General features: G+C 34.6%; 1 protein-coding gene across 2 annotated transcripts in view; it reads left to right on the forward strand.

Annotated features, from left to right (window-relative positions):
* Positions 1-11,213, forward strand: part of clic5b (chloride intracellular channel 5b) — a 38,472-nt gene extending 27,259 nt beyond the window's left edge. For both annotated transcript variants that reach the window (XM_056445415.1, XM_056445416.1), the window contains 5 exons: positions 429-538; positions 3,320-3,445; positions 4,187-4,293; positions 6,732-6,913; positions 10,545-11,213. In XM_056445415.1, the coding sequence (XP_056301390.1) occupies positions 429-538; positions 3,320-3,445; positions 4,187-4,293; positions 6,732-6,913; positions 10,545-10,709 (690 nt within the window). In that variant the 3' untranslated portion in view covers positions 10,710-11,213. The remainder of the gene's footprint in view (positions 1-428; positions 539-3,319; positions 3,446-4,186; positions 4,294-6,731; positions 6,914-10,544) is intronic.
* Positions 11,214-22,255: the final 11,042 nt, after the last annotated feature.

Consider the following 22,255-nt stretch of genomic DNA (forward strand, 5'->3'; position numbering starts at 1 on the left):
TTTTTTTGTGTATCGTATATCTTTTTGCACTTTCCTTTTTAACATTTATTTCTTTATTTGTTTGTCATTACTGTATTAGAGTTGTGTGTGCACCCTATACGTTCACTTGCTGTGCATTAATGTTTGCAGACTGTTAGCTGTGTGTCTCTTCTTGTAGTGACAAACTAGTGTTGGGGATGTTTGTTTGCATTTTTGTTTTTGTTGTTGAATGCTTGTTTTTCTGTTTTGTGCAAATTTATAAATAATTCCTATAAATAAAGTATTTAAAAAAAGAAAGCAGCAGCAGATGGCGCCATTACTCTTTAGCATTCTCAATCCAATCCAAGACATGTGGACTGGTTTTTGGCTCCATGTTATGATAAATGAAGACTTACTGTTCCCTGGAGGTGATATGAAGTATATTTACAGTTGTGTGGTTGTGTTTGTAGGCTGGCAGTGATGGCGAGAGCATCGGAAACTGTCCGTTTTCACAGCGCCTCTTCATGATCCTCTGGCTCAAAGGTGTAGTTTTTAATGTCACCACTGTCGACCTCAAGAGGTGAGAACTTCATTTATCGAATCTGCATAATAATAACATCATAGAAATGTCAGTAACAAATGCTATGCTCCATGTTATGAAATAACATTTTATAACAATCAAAACACCCTCACTATCCCCAATTACGTAAGAATCAAGTAGTAAAACATGCTGATTTTGTTTTGCCAGACTTCAGAAATATGTTTTATAAAATGTTTGCAACAAATTGCTCTTAATCACCTATTTAGAAACACTAAAAGAATTGTCACGTGTTGGGTGTAATTAGTTATACATTTAAATAATTGTTAAAATTACTTATTCACAAATTTTACTGTTCATTTTTGTAATTTAATTATAGTTACTTATAATGTACTTACCTTAAATACTGTAAATAACTTCAAGTTCTGTAATAATCAATTTACGCAAGCAGAATTAAGGTTTTTTTAGTTTTATACTTGACTTTACTTTAAAAAGTGAGTAAATATGTTGCTCTTAATGCGATTAGTAGACTTCAGGGGCAGTGCTCGACATAAAGCTCTACTGGGGCATGCCCCCCCCCCCCCTAAAAAAATAAAAATAAATTACATATACATATATATATATATATATATATATATATATATATATATATATATATATATATATATATATATATATATACACACACATATATACATATACATATATATATATATACACTTGTAAAACTTACAGCTTGCAGTCACCTCAGCATAAAAGTCTGTTATGCCGGTTTCACAACGCATGAGCGGCGCGAGAGCATCAAGTACCTTTTTCGTTGTGCATGTAAACAACCGGGACTCACACCAGGAGAAGAGCAGCGCGTCAGGGTCCAGCAGGAGCAGTGTGTGAGGCGCGCAGGTGGTTTTTTGCACACATGCGGAGATGCGTCAGTTTGCTTTTTGATTAAACTACATTGCATTCTCCAGCGTTAGTTCGGTTGCACATAGAGAATAACGTCTTTATTCCGGGATTACCACTCTTAATAAATGCACTGTGCACATGAAGTAAATCATATCTCAAAGCAAGTGAGTAAACGTGTTGCTTTTAAAGCGATTAGCTGACTTTGCTTTAAAAATTGAGTAAACCCATTGCTTTTAAAGTGATTAGTTGACTTTATTTAAAAAAAGTTAATAAACCCGTTGCTTTTATAATAATTAGTTGACCTTACTTTAAAAAACGAGTAAACGTTGCTTTTAAAGTGATTAGTTAACATTACTTAAAAAAGTGAGTAAACATGTTGCTTTGAAAGTGATTAGTTGACTTTAAAAAGTGAGTAAACATGTTGCTTTTAAAGCGATTAGTTGACTTTAAAAAGTGAGTAAACATGTTGCTTTGAAAGCGATTAGTTGACTTTAAAAAGTGAGTAAACATGTTGCTTTTAAAGCGATTAGTTGACTTTAAAAAGTGAGTAAACATGTTGGTTTGAAAGCGATTAGTTGACTTTAAAAAGTGAGTAAACATGTTGGTTTGAAAGCGATTAGTTGACTTTAAAAAGTGAGTAAACATGTTGCTTTTAAAGCGATTAGCTGACTTTGCTTTAAAAATTGAGTAAACCCATTGCTTTTAAAGCGATTAGTTGACTTTAAAAAGTGAGTAAACATGTTGCTTTTAAAGCGATTAGTTGACTTTAAAAAGTGAGTAAACATGTTGCTTTTAAAGCGATTAGTTGACTTTAAAAATTGAGTAAACCCATTGCTTTTAAAGTGATTAGTTGACTTTAAAAAGTGAGTAAACATGTTGCTTTGAAAGCGATTAGTTGACTTTAAAAAGTGAGTAAACATGTTGCTTTGAAAGCGATTAGTTGACTTTAAAAAGTGAGTAAACATGTTGCTTTGAAAGCGATTAGTTGACTTTAAAAAGTGAGTAAACATGTTGCTTTGAAAGCGATTAGTTGACTTTAAAAAGTGAGTAAACATGTTGCTTTGAAAGCGATTAGTTGACTTTAAAAAGTGAGTAAACATGTTGCTTTGAAAGCGATTAGTTGACTTTAAAAAGTGAGTAAACATGTTGCTTTGAAAGCGATTAGTTGACTTTAAAAAGTGAGTAAACATGTTGCTTTTAAAGCGATTAGCTGACTTTAAAAAGTGAGTAAACATGTTGCTTTTAAATCGATTAGTTGAATTTATTTAAAAAATGATTAAACCTATTGCCTTAAAATGGTTAAATGAAAGAACTATGTGCATTAGTGTTGCCACGATTTGATACCAATCGGTACTGAAATTTTTAAAACGTCCATTCCCTGCTAACATTTGAGCGCTATTGAGCACATTCTTAAACAGCGCTGATTTGCCATTGTGTTCACGTGTTTAACAGAAATGACTGTGATTGGCTGTGAAGGTCATCAGAAATCACAGCTGTTTACTGAGTATAACAACAGATACAGGGACACTGGAGCATTTTAAAGTGGAATCATCAGCTGTTCTGTTTATAAGCTGACATGCGAGCGATCCGCTGATGAATAGACTGATCTTCACGGCTTTAAAATGCTCTAGTGTCTAGTGTTTATATTGTAAGTGCACATATGTAGTCTTTCTATACTACAAAGTAACATCAGCAAATTATGTTCTGGAATGCATAATGCAGTGTTTTTTATTCTCTGCGAATGAAATGAAAAAAAACGACAAAAAAGTTTTTTGTTTTTTTTTCTAAAAAAAAAGTTTAGCACATCATTAATGACATACCTTTCTTTAATCAACCATCTCTAGTTTTCTCTGCAGTGCAAAAGGCTGCTCGAGTAATAAAATTAAGTAGTTCATTAAATGTGTTTATTTTTTTTCGCAGGAAACCAGCTGATTTGCACAATTTGGCTCCAGGCACTCATCCTCCTTTCCTGACCTTCAACGGTGAGGTGAAGACAGACGTTAACAAGATCGAGGAGTTCCTGGAGGAGGTTTTGGCACCACCAAAGTAAGCTCATTTTTACAAATACACTCAAGACAAATTGTGACTGTATAGAAACCCGAAACTTGCGGTTCTCGAGTGGTTTCTGCTTCAGGTTCCACATTTGAACAGCATGGTCAAACACAGCACCAAAAATGCAGATCTAAATGTAGTAAATGAATTGGATGTAAACAATTTCCGATCGATTTCCATTTGGATTACGTAAAAAATAACATAAAAACTAACAAATATACGTAATGTGATGCATACTTTAGTTAGAAATTGCAGAAACAGGTAGGACTAATACACGCAATAAAACCATGGGACATTTGCATTGTGAATTTATTTATACAGTAAAAAGAAACATTTATTCCAATTTATTTTTTGAAGATATATTCAATGTGATATGATATAAATATGATATTAATGGTCAAACTGTAAAAAAACAAATGAGCGGAAATGTCCTATGCAATTCAAATAAATAAATAATTTAAGTTAATTGGTGAGCATTTTAATATTAGCAAGAAAAGCCCATTTTAATTTATAATTTTTTACATATTTTTATTATCATATGCAGTTAACTTTTTTCTTCTTTAAGAACAGGCCTATGACTGATTTGTGTGCCATAACCCACCAGTTAAGCACTGTAGATCTAGACTTTTTTTTTTGCAATGTATATTGTATTAAACCTCGCATTAAACTACTGTGAAGTTGAACTGTAAAGAATCCTGACACGTGTTTTTCTGTGTACATTTCCTTGTGTCCAAGGTACCCCAAACTTGCAGCCAGGCACAGGGAGTCAAACGCAGCAGGGAATGACATATTTGCAAAGTTCTCGGCTTTCATAAAAAACACAAAGCCAGATGCGAATGAAGGTATGCATGTCAAACTGGATCGAACTGATCGAATAAAGGAATGAATAGATAGATACATGCAAAAAATGATTTCTGCTGCTTGCAAATCAGCTGAAACAACAACATTTCTGAGATTATTTTGGGACAACTAATATGTTTTATGTTCAATCCACTTAAATTTAAGTTAAAGCTTAAGTTTTAACCTAATATATTTGTGTTGGGATAAAAATGAAGGAATTTTGTGAAACCCAGCAGTGTATACTGTAAAATAGCTGGGTTCCAAACAATCAATTTGTGTTGGGACTAAATGAAGGGATTAAGTTAACTTATTAGTTTTACAAATTTAAGTGGATTTAAATATAACTTGACCTTTTGGGTCATACTGGACGAAAAATATATACACTGCCAACCCAAAAAAACTCAAGAATTGTGTTATTTCAGCTCAATAAGTAGTTTGATCAAACAGCAGAGGTCATCTTTTGAGTGTGTAGTGTCATTTGTTTTAGTGTCAGATTGCTCCAAAAGGTCAAAGGTATATTTAGTGTTGTACATTTCCTACATATATTAGCATTTATGTTTTAATTTAACATATTACCAGAGTATATATAGGAATCAGAGAGTGAAATATAATACTTTTTAAGCCCTTTTTTAGCCCTTTCCATACATTTTAAGACTTTATAATGACTTAAGGATTCAAACGGAAACACTTGCGAGATTTAAACAGTATATTTACTAAATATTAAATTAAGAAACTAATTAAAAACTAAACTATTATTCATATACTGAATAAAAATCTATTGAATCTAGCTCATTCAGCAGGTTGGCGCTTTTAGAACTGCAGAAATAATAGTGCTGCCTTGGTTACTGGAGCATGATGTCAAATCTAGCAGGATTTTATTGATTTCATAAACTATACAGCATCCTGATTTGCAGATTTAATTCAGGCAAACTTTAGTAGACAACCATACATTGCATAATCAAAAATGAAATAAAATTTAATACCTCGCAAAATAGCATTTATGACTTTTTAATACTTATTAAGGGCCTTAAATTTCGTTACATTGATTTATCAAGGTTTAATACTTTGAGACCCCGCGGACACCCTCATTACAGACATTTTGGCTGATAAAATACTGTTTTTGTTGTGGCTTATAATCTGTGAAGATATTAAAATATAATTTTGTTTTGCCAGTTTTTTAATAATAAAGAAGGAAACATGACAGAGACATTACAGGAATAATTACAAGTAATGAAATACATAAATAAATACACCTAATCTTTACTTAAAAATGTGATTTAATAATATATTTAATGTTTAAAAAAAAACATTTATTTACTGTTTAATAAATTCATGTTAAGAAATATTTAATAATAAAAACAATTCAACACTTAAATATTAATTTCTTTATACAGTATTCAGTGCGTCCAATATCAAGGCCCAATCCCAATTCTACCCCGACCCCTTGTTTTGCATGTTTACATGAAGGGGTAGGGGTGTCCCAATTCTCTTTAGCTTGAAGGCATAGGGCTAAGGGGAAGGGCTAGATACCAAAGGGAATGAAAATTTCTCAGAATACACCAGCCACAACAGCAGCATATAGCTGCACCCGGAAGTCAGGAGATCCGCAAATTAGTATTTTTTGTCATTATTACGAATTTTTACAACAAACAAGCACATGTTTTAATACATTCATAACCGCGTTCATGTTTTACTGTCATGTTTAAAATAAAAAACGCTAAAATTCGCCATCTGCAATGCCTAATAATAACTCCTGTATAGTAGTCCCACAACATTCTGACACTCGAATACCCTGTTAGAAAAGTCAAGAGGCTGGGAATGAGCTTTTTACAGTGTCTGCTATATATCCTACGCAGCAGGATGTCTATTCGCATCTTTGCATTGACTTAACATGTAAATCACTCAGACTTGACACTTCTTTCACGTCTGGTGTGAACGCAGCATAAGGGGTACATTTTGAAGCCCTTCCCCTTCACACTCTGTTTGAAGGGCCAAGAGGAAGGGGTAGGGGTACAGAAATAGATATGGGCCCAAGTTAATCAAATTAATATTTCATAATAATTATCTTAATTCATATAAATCACCAACATATACCACAAATGTTTCCAGAACTTAAGCAACACTGATTTTGCTTTTGGGGATGCTCATTTGTTCTTCATTCATTTACATTTGTTATACAGTCATTCACTTATTTAGTGTTTATTGATTTTGTTTTTAAATTGTTTGATATCACAGTATAATATTTGATAATGTTTAATATTTGATATAGATTTTCCTCTAAAATCAACAAAAAACTAATCAAGTGAGAAATTCACATACTCTAATCTAGTTATTAAACACATACTCTACACCACATGCTCTACACCAGTTATTAAACACATACTATACACCACATACTCTACACCAGTTATTAAAAAGCCATATGATGATGTTTTGTTAGCTCTGGAGAAAGGTTTGACAAAGGCACTCAAGAAGCTGGACGAGTACCTGAACAGTCCTTTGCCTGATGAGGTTGATGCCGACAGCATGGAGGAGGAAAAGGCCTCCAACCGCAGGTTCCTGGACGGGAACGATCTGACTCTGGCAGACTGTAACCTGCTGCCAAAACTCCACATCGTGAAGGTGAGCTGAAGTGCTGAGGGGGAACCTGTCATTAGTTTTGGCCAGTATAGTGGCTGGGGGGTTACTAAGAAGATCTGCAATACCTGGAGAGAGAGAGAGAGAGTGAGAGATCCTTTAGCATTCCCATTCATCTCAATGGCAGTTTCGACGGAATTCTGCTCTCATGGTCGACAGTTAATGGAGAAGATGCTTTTTGCTGCCAGCTGGTTTAGTTTTGACATTTAGCTTGGAGAAACGGTGTAAAACCCAACATACAAATCAAATTTTTTAGTTAAATAAATAGATCACCCTAAAATGAACATTTCCTCAGCCTCAAGTGGATTTCTTTCTTCTGTTGAACCTACAAGAAGATATTATGAAGAATGTTGGGAAAAAACAGCCATCCATAGTATGAATAAAAAGTTGATGGCTGTTTTTTACAACGTTCTTCAGAATATCTTCTTTTGCATTCAACAGAAAGGAGAAACTCTGATATGCTTGGAACAAGTGGAGGATGAGTAAATAATTGCAGAATTTTCTTTTTTTGGGTGAACTAACCCTTTAAAAGCTTTCGAGGCTTTGCTTAATGAAGCTTCAAAACCTTTAAAGTCCGCATGAACCTGAAGTTGCTGAAACTTTTATTTTAATATGTTGATGTACTTCCAACTAGGTCTGGGCGATTTGGCAAAACGACTGTCTCGATTAATTCTTTTCCATATTGAACAATAACGATATATATATTTTTTTGATATCAGTTGTTAATGCGTCCACATTTAAAATAGTACCCCAACAATGACTGAAGCCACAAATGAGAGGGTCCATTAAATAAGTATAACCTATTTTCGAATTTCATGCATCTCGAATATTAACACACTTCTAGATTCCCATTGTTGTACATTTTTGCTGTGTGCTTGGCTCTTAGATCAAAGTAGAGTCAAAAGTCCAGAGTTTCTAAGTGTTATCGACATCAATTTTATTGCGCTTCGATATAATATCGTTTAGCGGCCCAGTCCTACTTCCAACTGAAATAGAATATTGAGTAGGGAGCAGGGCTTTCTTTTTGCACACTATTCTCTCATAGCAAACTAATGGTAAGAGGGGTGTGGGTTAAGAAAATTGTGGCTGAAGCGTCAACCTGACGACAACAAAGAAGGACCACTTCAAATGTGGAAGCAAATAGTCAGATTTTGATTGAAGATTACCAAAACATATATATTTTTGGTGGATTAACTTGTATTGACTAATTGTTGACCTTAATCACAAAAAATAAATAAATAAAAAAGTATATATATATATATATATATATATATATATATATATATATATATATATATATATATATATATATATAAATTTTGGTTTCAGTAGAGATACAGTACGTAAACGACAAATAGGCGTCGTGACACGTCGTGAAACGAGTCAATCGTTTCTTCTCATGTAATGTGGCATAGTTCACAACAACTGATACCGTGCCTGCGACACCTCACGTCACCATCGCTGAAGGTCTAGCATGTTTAATTTTTACTTGAATGCATTTTTTACTGGATCCTTGGACTGAGAAGTTTACAGGGGTTCACTTGTTTGAGAAATTTCTGATCGTAAAACCTGCTTTTTATTTGTAAGGTATTGTTTTCGTTATTATGTACTGATTCAAATTACTGGGGTGTCAGAGACGGAGCGGGCACAGGTGCAATCATTGAATATATTCAACGCAAGCTATTCACTGTGACATTAATTCACATATGACTGGATGTGGTGGACTGTCATGATTTTGGCTACGGCAGGACAAGACTGAATGTTGCATATCAGAGGGGATTTAGAAGTGGCTGGTATACCGTACCTGCATCAACGCGTTCTCACGGATTGCCTGCTTATACCCTCCAATACACCATATTATCGTCATTTTTGATTGCAACTTGTAAAAAGCATTGTCCTTTTTTATGAGCCATTTTCTGAAGCTTTGAATGCATCATGTGCAGATCTAAATGAATGCCGTAATAGACACCTGACTTTTCATTTAATAAACACTTTATTCGCGACACACACTCTGCTAATTTTAAGTTTTTAAGTAATTTTAGGTTATATGTTTACATACAACTTGCAAAAAAAAGAAAAATATATATATTTCAACTTGCATGATGCATTTAGCAGGCCCAAATAAGCTTTTTGCATCAGGCGTTTACACACAAATTAAGCAGTTTAAAAGTTTGCGTACATTTAATGTTCCTTTGAAATTACTTTTGGTGCAATAAATAATCCTGAATAATTGAAAGTGTTAAAATATTCTTTAAATGTATTTTATAACTATGAAATGTATTTACTAAACAAAGTAAAGCATTAACTTGCCAAGAAATGCTCCAATATATATATATATATATATATATATATATATATATATATATGTATATACACACACACACACACAGGCACACCCGTGGCTACACCCCTGTTAAAAAGGAATTATAAATTCTATCCTAATGAGCGCCCTAAATAATAGCTGTTAGTTGTCTGCAAGCATCAGTGTTTATTGAGATTGAAATAAGATTTAAAAAATAAAAAATAAAAGTAATTTTAAGCAACCCTTGTGACTGCTTTTGGAAATAACACTCGTTGTAGACGTCACAGGATGACTGATCGTGAAGGAACGTGTAGTCTGGCACATTTGTTGCCCACGTCAAGTCAAGATTTTATCAGGGAGAAAAAATAAATAAAAAAATTGTGACTTTCATAATCGACAATAAAAATCTTGTGATCTGACCAGGAACAGAAAAACTTATTTATTTCAAATACAAATATGTAGTATAATTAGAATTGTCTTTACTCACTTTTGATAAATTTGATGCTTCCTTGATGGATAGTACACCAAAAAAGCAACCAAATCTTTCTGATCTTAAGTTAATATTTGAAGCATAGTTTAATTTAGCTTGCATTTGATTTTATATGAAGTTTATTTATAAACTAATTGAGAGGATTACGTGCTTACGATTGACCACAGCTGGTCCCACATTAACTATCATATGATTTACCAATCAGACGAATCCAAATGCACATAAATAACCAAATTTTCCTACCTTAGTCATCTTCGCCTTGAAGAATTCCCCCATACACCCCTACTCCTCCCCCTCTTTCCTAGATTAATGCAGGACAGAGTGGCACAGTGGCTCAGTGGTAAGCACTGCCACCTCACACCAAAAAGGTCACTGATTCGAGTCCAAGCTGGGCCAGTTGGCATTTCTGTGTGGAGTTTACCCTATGCTCGTGTGGGTTTCCCCCAGCTACTCCGGTTTCCTCCCACAGTCCAAAGACATGCAGTAAAAGTGAATTGAATAAACCAAATTGGCAGTATATGAGTGTTTTAGTACTGGCCATTCACTGCATAGCCATATGCTGGCTTATGCTTTATTCCGCCGTGGCAACACCTAATAATCAAGGAATAGGCAGAGCAAACAAATTTGGGGGAGCTCTTAAGACCTACCTGAGCTCAGGCTACTCTCTCTAAGAGCCCCAGGCTTGAGGATCTTCTGAGCTCGGGCTTTCTACCAATCATCTGCTAAGTGTGAACTCTTGAAATAGAATTCATCTCATTCATCTTTTAGAATTATTCAATTATATTTATAGTCATTAATCGTTTGTCATCCATTTTTTCCTGAAGGTCGTTGCCAAGAAATACCGGAACTTTGACATTCCCAGTGACCTGACCGGTGTGTGGCGTTATCTGAACAGTGCGTATGCACAAGAAGAGTTCACCAACACCTGTGCTGTAGACAACGAGATCGAATCAGCATATCTGGATGTGGCCAAGAGGTTAACCAAGTAAACAGATGAACAAATCTGACATTTGGGGGGCTGGGGAGATGTTTTCCATGTAATTCAAAATCAATAATCTAAGACTACAAGCAACATGTAGTTTCATTCATCAAGGGCCCTTACAATCTATCATCCATTCACTTAAGGACTGGTGCTTTAATTTAATTCTGAAACACTTCATCCGTGGACTCAAATGTGAATGCAAAATATCACCCAGCACATATTTATCTGTTGCTCATATAAATGCGATCATTGTGTCTCCATTTAAAGAGACTTTACTTAACACTTACACTACTTTCTCAACATAGCCACTAGTTGTTCGTGTTTTACTCGGTTTCTGATTTCTTGTACTGATTTTTGAGACATAGGACAAAATTACAAACTTCAGAATTCATGTTCACATTTACACCACTAGAATATTTACTAGAACAATTTGATTGATTCAAACCATACAAAAATGACATTATGAAACCAGTTGTAAACCTTCATGCATATTAAATATGTATCTGAAATATATTTTTATATATATACTACCGGTGAAAAGTTTGGGGTCAGTTTTTTTTCATGCTTATTTTTTTAAGAAAATTATTCTTTTTATCAAGGCGGCATTTATTTAAATGTAATTTTTTTTATTGGTAAATATTTTGTTTCAAAAGAAATTATTACTCCAGTCATTGCTTTTATTATTATTGCCATTAATAATAATAATAATAATAATAATAATAATAATAATAATAATAATTAATTTTAGAGTGATTTCTGAAGGATCATGTGACTCTGAAGACTAGAGTAATGAAGCTGTAAATTCATAATTAAAACCACTGGAATAAATTATTAAATTAAATGATAAACAAATTTTGAACAGTTATTTTATAGTGCAATAATACTTCACAATTTTTCAATTTGTACTGTATTTTTGATTAAATAAATGCAGCCTTGGTGAGCAGGAGAAGCTTATTTTTAAACATTTAAATATCCTATTGATCCCAAACTTTTGACCGTTAATATATATATATATATATATAATTCAGAGTATCTTTGATACATACTGTACACTGCTGTTTAAAAAGCGGTAGAATATTGTAATGCTAGAGAATATGTAATATACACTGAAAAAATGCTGGGTTCCACATAATCCGTTCCTGTTGTCCCAAATTAAATTGATTAAGTTATGCAAGTAGATTAAACAAAAAACAATTAAGTTGTACCATAACTACTTTTAAATAAGTAGTTTGACCAAGCTGCAAAAAATGTGTATATATATATATATATATATATATATATATATATATATATATAGAAAATGGCAAATTTTTATTATTTTTACTGTAATTTTTACCAGCATTTAAGTGTTGTTCCTCAAAAATTATTTTAAAAGATTTTATAAAACTTACTTATTCTCACAGATTTGCACATTGAACCAGTTAACCAAAATACATTATTTAGGATTCTTTGAAATAATAAAAAGTTCAAAATAACCAGCCTAATCTCACAAGAAAGCGTAACCATTTTACGTTTTTCTCAGTTTAGTGGCCAATTCATACAAACGTGTACGATTTGAATGTACAATTTTAAAAAGGATGGCATCCAACCCCACCCCTAAACCCAACTATCATTGAGTGATAAGCAAATCGTACTAAACTGTATGAATGAGATATAAATTCGTATAAATTCATACGAATTAGCCACTAAATCAAAAAGTTTGGAATTGCTGTAAGATGTTAAAAATAACAGCATTTATTTGCAAAAGAAACTTTTTTGAGGCAAATACATAGTAGAATAGTTTTGTTTTTTACATGGCCTTATCCCAGGACTCAAGATTTGGTACATTACATAACCCAATATGCAATTCAATATGCAATTCATGCAAGTTATGGTTCAAGCATTTCAAATTTTTAAGAAACATCTCTATTGGTTTTACAGTATCATTCAACATTGTTTTCCATTATGTTTCTAGTATTATTAGTGTATCATAGATGTACTCAGATGTATTCTGAAGGTGCATCAATTTGTTTTTCATAACCATTTAAAAAAAGCAGCTAATTTAATAGATGCCTTCATTAGAAAAAAAAAAAATGCAGCGTGGCATATGCAAGTAAATGCCATTCATTTCTACAGTAACAAGCTGCTCTTTTATAACACTTCCATGTGTTTTTACAAACGATTTATGCAGGATTCTCAATCCTTCATTGTCTTGTAAATTACAAGATGTTCAGCCTTTCCTGTTATTCCTCACTACTCATATCATTTTGTCTTCTAATTTCTTTTCTGGCTTATCTCAAAGAGTCTAACATCAGTCAGCACTGGATATATCATACTTAAATATTTATTCACAACGCCGTTTATGGGAAATTAACGAGCTGAGGTGGAAAGGAGATTCACGACACACAGCGGCCCACCGAAACCTAGAATCTGATCGGGCGTTCATCCAGGTCTCCTCCTCTCCACTTAGCGCCGCTGGAATATCATAGGGCCCGTGATAGGTCCTTGTGGAGCTCCTGCTCTTGTGTGGTTTGGACAAGCGTTTGATATGAAATGAGAGTGTGGCGCCAGAGAGGCCTATTTCGAGTGAAGCTCTATGAATAAAATAATATTTTCACAGTTCGACTTGCATTATTTCTTTTTCCCCACACACGTTTTTTCGCTAATTGATACTGTTTTATGGAGCCGTTTCTAAGGAAATGGATATTTATTGTAATTGAATGATGAGTGCTAATTGTGCGGTTGAGTTTCTGGATCATTCTGAGTGCATTTGGTATGAATGTCACTGCCTAGATCTGTTTTTGAAGATAAATACGCATGCTTATATATGAACAAAAAAGGTATATATATTTTCCTAACGTGGCGAAAGGGCTATTACATTAGCTGATGGTATGTCACAGAAATCTAAACTGGGTTTCACTGTCCATTAAATGCAAAGAAACAGACTTTGATCTGGTCGTTTCATCCTTGGGCAAAGATGAGTGATGTCTGCTAACAGATTTAAACATGAGCTTTCAGGCCATGGATCAAAGCTCCCCTTTGCTTCCACTCTCTCATTATGGCCGATAGCCATCCAAGCCTGTCTCTATTTTTCCTTAAAAAGAGCCTCAAAAGTCTCTGAAGACCTGTGCCCGTCAGATTTACAATAGGGAACGGGACTATTTACCCGAAGTAGGAGCCATCCAGAAATAACAGTGCAGAAAAATAAATGGAGCCTGCTATATTTTTCCACACAAGTAAGAAAATATGCTATAGGTCTTGTGCCTCGCTGGTTGGTAATTAGTTCTTAAACATTCTCTGCCTTGGATCCGTGCGTCCACATTCAGCGTTTCTGATAATATACAATGCGGCATTAATGTCAAACATGTCTCACTCTGGTCCAGGGCTGTAACTCTAATCTGTTTGTACAGACTCAAATGATTCACAGGTCCTCAAGGAGAAGACCCTGCAGAGACAGTGGCTCACTGTCTCCAGTCCATGTTCAAATCTGTGAACATTTTGTTTTTAAATAAAGGAATAATTTGTCTTTTACAAAGTAGTCTAAACTGAGTATTTTTTTGTTGTTGTTGCAATTAATTTCTGACACTTTTATCTTGATAAAAAAAAAAAAGTATAATCTCGGTTGATTTAAGATACAGAAAAGTTGATCTTAACAGGTATTACCAAAGACAAAGAAAAATTTGTTTATGGCTTTATTGCATATACATTATATACATGTTCATAGTAAACAAATGTTTTAAATTAAATTGGAAAAGAATGATAAAGTATTGCAGGTAACACTTGGTCTCATTAATAAATCTAAGTTAATGCATTAAAATCATCAGGTGGTTTGAAAGACCCACCCCCGCACTGACAAAGTCCAGAGTTTGGCCTTTACATGTGCTGGTTTGTCCCATTCTTGATTAGTATGCCATCATAAATTGTGAAAATTACTGATAGAAGAAGACTTTAGGACAAATATAATTTTAAATTATTCAAGTGGCCAAATTCTGACTCATGAAAGTTGAATAAGATGGCCAGATTTTATTTGCTTATAGCAGGGGTGCCCAAACTTTTTCTTATAAAGGGCCAAAAACCAAATTTCATTGAGAGCCGCAGGGCAAAGATAAATCTACCAAACTATATTACATTAAAGTTGCCATGAGTAATTTCCTTAATTATTTAATAATATAAAATAATATAAAATAAATAGAAAAAAAATACTTAAATTGTATTAACTAATGCAGGATAACTTTAAAATAAGAACTTATTGCAATAAAAACAAACAATCATATTTATAACACAGTGGAGTTCAATGCTGAATACAAGCAGAATCTGCCTTTTATTTGATTTGCTCACCAAAGTCTCTGGATTATCAGCAGACAGTGTGTACATTTAAACAAAATCTGATTAATTTACACCATTTCATTGAAACATTGCATTTCAGTTAGCTTTTAACAATAAAACAAACAAACAAACAAGCAGAAAAGAGTTACATTAAATTTAAATAGACAATCTCGAAACCATTGCCATCATTCTCCCTCTCCTCTCAGATGGGACAGCAGGCCAAATCAAAGGTTACCATGGGCCAACTTTGGCCCCCGGGCCCTAGTTTGGGCATCCCTGGCCTATAGGCTACACTTTTTTAGTTTAAAACAAGTTTTACCAGTCTTTTTTCATATTTATAATTATTTTATTTTATTTAAAACATTATATCTAAAACTAATATTTTACAGTTTAAATGCAAATTTGTAAATAAATATTGCATAATAAAATAGTATGGCAAGCACTAACAAAACTGTTGGAAATATTTTAAGTACATCAAAAAGTGTGGTTATGATCACCATCCAACAAGCTGATCCAGCAAAAACGAGTGCTCGCATGAGGCAAATAACAAATAAAGGGCCCGAACAGCCTAAATCTTCAAGCAATTGGTGTTGATATGAATAACCACTGACAACATGACAATCTGAAACTCTAAAAGCTTAAATAATAAATATTTATTCATGTATTAGGAAGTGCCCAATAATCATGTTCATTATCATGATATACTGCATTATTGAATATCTTTAATAAAATTTTATTGCCCCTAGAGGACAAATAAAGTGTTAACTAACTAATCTCCATATGTCTATTTCTACCATCCATTAATTAGATCAAATGCCTCCGCAGCTCTTTTCCACACAATGAATATTCAGTCACATTTACTGTTCACAAAATTTGTCGCAATTGCATAATGTTTGATGTGCTAGCTCTTTAGTTTCATGAAAATTCAACTGTGTTCCAAAATTGAGTTTGTTTAATCTGCAAAATTGATGTCACGTTAAGATTTGTGGTAAACAGATGGTTGATGTGTCACCAGTGTTGGTGGTAACGCATTACAAGTAAAGGCTCGTACACACCCGGACACTTTTAGTTTGTGTTTATCGTCAGCACTTTTCAGGATTCAAACCCAATCGATTTTCACTGGCGTCGAGCAGTAGAGTATGCAAAATCACTCCTTGACGTTAGATGGCCTTACACAACTTTAAGCTTCAGACACTCGCTTCTAACACAGAAGAGAGAAAGTTAACACGCTTGTTCATGCTTGAAAAGTTACTGGCGATTCGAACAAGCATGGATGGTTCAAGTAGCAGCTCTAGCGATGAAGAAATTATTGTCTGATTGGTGATTATCTGATTGGTGGAGAAGGTTTTGACGCGGTCAAATAAAAAAAAACAAGCATGAGGCGTTTCTTAAAAAATGATGCTTTTACGCCTGGCGTTTTGTGCGTTGGTGTGCACGATCACATTGGTGCCCTTTATTTAGTCATGAGGCGTTAAACGTCGATGGAAAACACGAGCAAAAAGCATCCCGGTGTGCACGGGCCTTAATGAGAGTAACGTAATAATATTACTTTTTTAAGGTAACGCATTACCTTAACAAAGTAAGTAATAATATTTGAGTAACTTTTCAAAAAATGTAATGCAAGCTACTTTTTAGTTTAATTAATTAGCTTTAAAAAAATTGCTGAATAAAAATGAATTACGCACTCAATGAGAGAATGCACTATCCGCAAGGACAGATAGAAACCAAGATGGCAGAGCCTTACGTTTCTGCGTTACGTTATGTTTTTTACATGGCCTTATCCCAGGACTCAAGATTTAGTACATTACATAACCCAATACTCAATTCATGCAAGTTATGGTTCTAGCATTTCAAATCTTTAAGAAAATTCTCTATTGGTTTTACAGTATCATTCAACATTGTTTTCCATTATGTTTCTAGAAGTATGGACTATGGAAGTATTCTCATTATTTTGAATGCATCAAAGAAAAAGGTAATTGTCTCAATGGACAGCTATTTTACAGGTAGGTAACTAGTAAGACAAAAAGTAAAAAAAAAGTAGCAAACAAACTTTCATTAATCTGTATATGTGGCATGTAGAGCTCTGGGTCAGGATGTCCTCAGAAGATAACCTTATCCTACATCAATTTTTAATGTGTTTTTATTAAAAGTAAATGGAGGTTATACAGTGTGATGTTAATTGCAGAGCTCCTATTAAAAATAAAGAAGAAATAAAAACCCTGCAAGTTCTGAACGAGATCAAGGCTCAGTCAGGTATGACAAAGTAATGCAAAAGTAACACAATGCATTACTTACCATAAAAATTATTGAAGTAATGCAGCTAGTTACTCTTTTGGAGAGTAACTCAAATATTGTAATGCATTACTTTCAAAAGTAACTTTCCCTAAAACTTTCCCCAGCATGAATATAACCACAATTTTCCCTCACTGAGAGTTGTGCAAATCTCAGTGTTCACTTATGTTACAATCATCAAGTGTGCAACATTTGAGAGGATTGAATTCAGTCATATGTGCAAAATCCCATACAGTTTGTCGACTATAGGCAGAGATGTTGACGATTCTCCCTACTGAAATTGTGAAGCGTGTGACCTGCCATTGACCCAGTGTGTGGTGAGAAGAACAGGGATCTGATAACTTTGAAAATTGTCTGTTCCCATTAGATGAGTTCATAAACTTTAAATCTGCATAACTGCAGTATTGTAGTGGATTGCTAATTTTGGGACCTCCTAAAAATAGGTAAAGGTGAAGAAATTTATATAGATCCTTAATGTGGCTTAATGCAATATTACAAGATCAAATTTATTGTACAGATTTATTTATAAAATTGCTAATAAATTAAGTCTTGTTAAGTGCTTCTTTCCTAATGTTTAAAGGAGAAAAATGCTAAGGTAACATTTAGTGTATTGCTTTCATATCAGGCCCGTAGACAGGGGGTGGGTGGGTTCAGGTGGTTCGAAAGACCCACCCCTCACTTCCAGAATTTGTCCCATACATGAGCTGATTTGTCCTATTTTGACTGCTATGGCATCACAAATAATGAAAATAACCCATCTAGAAAGGTTTTAAGACTAAGTGGAATCCTCTTTTGGCTGTGGTGACTTCAGCTAATCAGTCTTGGCCAATGCACACAATTCTTTTTCATGAGTTAAACATCCAGCTGTGCAAGAAAACATACAATCTGACGTAAGTGAAGTCATCTTTCGCTACTGTATTGTTTTTAAATAGAGAAAACATTTTACAAGTAACTTCTATTCTAAATCTTTGACCTTATTCCTAAAAAGAAAAATAACCTATAAAAAGGTGTGAAGCACCTTAAGTGACCCATGTTAAAGATTAATTTGAATACTATTTTGGCTATTATTGTCATTCATCAATATAGCATATATCAATAATGTCAATCAAGTTAATAAAACGTATTAAGTATCACAAAAGTAGTTTGAGCGTGTTATATTAGACGTTTTATGAAGACTTTGTATGAAGAACAATTTTTGCCATCACCACGTTGCAAATTCAGCTCAGTCGTCTCAAATAAAGCTCGTTAAAATGGCGCCAAAGAAGAACCGACGTCCAAATGTTATTTCAGGAAAAGGTAAACTCTAAAAACGAACAAGTGAGCAACTCATTTTCTATAAGGTCAATCGCTTAGTGAGTGTACTTACTAGTTCAATGGTCACTTCAGGCAGGCCTAAACGATTTCCTCGTGTATATCAACATCACGTGATCCTATGTGAAGCTAAACAAACGCTACCTGACTCAATGACGCATCCATCCTCAGAATGAATGAACACACGGGTACACTCTAAAAAACGTTGAGTTATTTAACCCAATGGTTGAGTTAAAAATATTTAGTGCTTTGTTGGGTTATTTTTAACCTCTATTTGGTTATTTATTAACAACTCAACTAGTTGGGTTAAATGTTTGGTGCTTCGTTCGGTTATTTTTAACATTTATTGGGTTATTTATTTAATAACCCAACCAGTTGGGTAAAAACTTTGAATTTCTACAGTCAACTGAGATAGAACAGCTGTATTAATAGGCATGCATAATGTTGTTTTGCGTTATAGTTTATTTAAGCTCTAATGCAGTAATATTTCTGTTATTTTTATCATGTTTACCTCTCTCCTCTTGTAATATTTACTAATATTAATATTTAGGTTAAAGAAAATAGAATTAAATAATACTCTGAAGGGAAGAGTCTGTATTTAGAGTGCAGTACAGTTAATATTAAATTAAATGTATGATGCATTCAACACAAAATGTAAGTAAAACCTTGAATTCTTATAGGCCTTATAGGTAGGTAGGTAGGTAGGCCTATTGATTTTACAATCCACATTTAATGCTCACCTAGTTCAGTCAAATTTAAATCTTTAATTTTGGTATAAGTGCTAGCCTAAGTTAGTAGCTTTAATAAGATATCTGAAATCTGCTAAGGTAAATTTCTTAATCTCAGTGCACCAGGCTTGTCCAGCAGAGGGAGGTATTACAACTTCACAACTTGCTGCTAATTACATTTTGACCAATGTGTCTGTGGCACAGCCAGACTCAAATCTTAACCTCAACACAACTGTGCTGAAAACAAAGGTTTGACTGTGAACCAGAAGAAGAAAGTATTAAATTACCACAATCAGTGACAGTTGCGAATGAATCAACAGTTGAACGAGTGTCTGTTAGTGTCTGAGTGACCTGACCGTATAAACAACAGTCAGTTCTAAAGCTCGCAGCCGTAAAAAATGGACATTGTCAGATTTATTGAGTATACAAAACCATATATTACTGCTGTACTTCTAAGACTCTCTCAAGTCACCCTATTTAGCCTCATTTCGGTTGTATGTTTGCAGTTCCTCTCCGGATTTCAGTAATATTTAGTTTTTAGGATCACATGAAAGTTTACTGTTGATTTGTGGTCTAGTAGAATGAACTGGTCTCCAGAAATCTGACACAAACGCATTATATCATTTTTATTAGGACAAAGTGGAAGAAACATAAATCCAGGTTTTTCTTGGAGAAACAAAATATCAGGTTTTTCCTCCCAATCGTAATGAAGTTGCCATGTGACTGACATGCAGTGGGATTTGATGGAGATTGTTGATCTGACAGGCACACGCCTGTGGCTTTGGTAGGAAGATGACGACCAAAGCAGAGGGATTTCTGGCTCTGCGGAGCTCCAGTCTGGCAGACGAGCTGGACATCAAAGCAGAGGAGCAGGTTTTAGTACTCACTCTGTCATACAGAACCACTCCAGATCCACCTCCACAGAAAAATCTGATAGTTCTAGGCTCATCCTGCATAACCAGTGTCATTTGTAATGCCAACTTTAACCGTATTTTCAATATTATAATTCAATTTAATTCATCTTTATTTATATAACGCTATTACAATGTAGATTGTGTCAAAGCAGCTTAACATAGAAGATTATAGTAAACTGAAACTGAAACAGACTAGCAAGCCAGTGACAGCAGCGAGGAAAAAATTTCACCAATTGGCGAAAGTGAAGGATTAAAAAACCTTGAGAGAAACCAGGCTCAGTTGGGCACGACCATTTCTCCTATGGCCAAACGTCTGCAGTCTAGGAGAAGCTGCAGGTGGCAGTGGTCATCGGCTGGTGTACAGGCTATCCCTTCAGGATCAATACGAGGACTCATCTGTCACTGGGGTCTTACAGTGATCAGTCTCATGCTCTCCACTCCTCCATGACCACCACAGCAGCTGCTCAGGATACGGCCTGGTCCAGGATTATGGAAACCTCTGGAATTATAAAAAAAGACTAACATAAGCGCAGATGCCGTTCAAATCATAATGTCTTTAGGGAAGTGTTCCCGGCTCCGGTTGGCCTAAATAATGCAGACTAACAATCCATTATAGAATTCGTATTTCAAAAGCATTTGTGTTTTATGTATATGCTAATGCAAAGAGATGTGTCTTTAATCTAGTTTTAAACTGACAGAGTGTGTCTGCTTCCTGAACTGTGCTAGGGAAGGCTGTTCCAGAGTTTAGGTTCCAGATATGAGAAAGATCTACAGTTGATTTTGATTTTTTAGGAAAAATCTGTTGTCCTGAATTAATTGAGCGTATATGACGTGATGGGCTATAATACACCAGGAGCTAAGCCGTATTATATTAAAACTAAATAAAAAAAACAGATGTCTTATTTAGTCCACAATTAAATGCAAGTTATTTTAAAGAGCACCTATGGTGAAAAATCTACTTTTCAAGCTGTTTGGACAGACATATGTGCATGTATGGTGTATAGACCGACATATTGGGGTGATATAAACACCTTTTAGCTAATTAATTAAAACGTTTTTTTCTTTAATTTAGCAACATAAAAACGGTGGACCAAATGGAGCGGTTTTCAGATCGACCGCATCTTTACATAGGAGCGTGGTCCCCCCGCCCACCGAATTGATTGACAGCTGCTCGTATTAACATGTCCCGGTAGTCACGTGTATAATCATATCAACAAGAGAGGACGAGCGCAAAGCAACCGGGAATAAAAGGTCTGTTTAGTTCGCTAGGGTCATCAATCATCATCAAATGTGATCAAGAGGGAGTTTTATCCCCGTGTTCGTGTGGGTTTCCTCCGGGTGCTTTGATTTCCCCCACAGTCCAAAGACATGCGCTATAGGTGAATTGGATTGATTTAATTTGGCTGAAGTGTATGAGTGGTGTGTGAATGCAAGAATGTATGGGTGTTTCCCAATACTGGGTTGCGACTGGAAGTGCATCCACTGCGTAAAACATATGCTGGAATAGTTGGCAGTTCATTCCACTGTGGTGACCCCTGACAAATCAGCAACTAAGCTGAAGAAAAACGAATGAATGAGTGAATGATTTGTCAGCAGTGTTTATAGTCTATTCTTTCATACCGTTTCCAGACGAGACATTTATTACTCCGATATATTTCTTTTTGAATAACGGAGTCTGCCGTATTATTATTGTCCTCAAAAGGGGATTGATCAAAGCCAGAGCTGTAAAAGAGATTTTCTTCATTAGCTTCTAACATGGAGTCATATGGTGAGCAGAAAGGGTGATTACAGCCTCAGTAAAAACAGATTGTCATTTCAGATTTTCATTTAAGTGTATGGAAATGTTGCTCTTCCTGTAGTGGCAGGATGTGGCCGCATGCGGAGACAGTTGCGCCTGAGAGGACTCTAATTCATTTAAGACATGATGACTTGGTGCCTTCGTTGCAAACCCGGACAGCCGAGTTTCCTTCTTCTCTGTGCTCCATCATACGATATATATCTCT

This window comes from Danio aesculapii, chromosome 20 (genome assembly GCF_903798145.1).
Source record: "Danio aesculapii chromosome 20, fDanAes4.1, whole genome shotgun sequence".
NCBI classification, from domain to species: domain Eukaryota; kingdom Metazoa; phylum Chordata; class Actinopteri; order Cypriniformes; family Danionidae; genus Danio; species Danio aesculapii.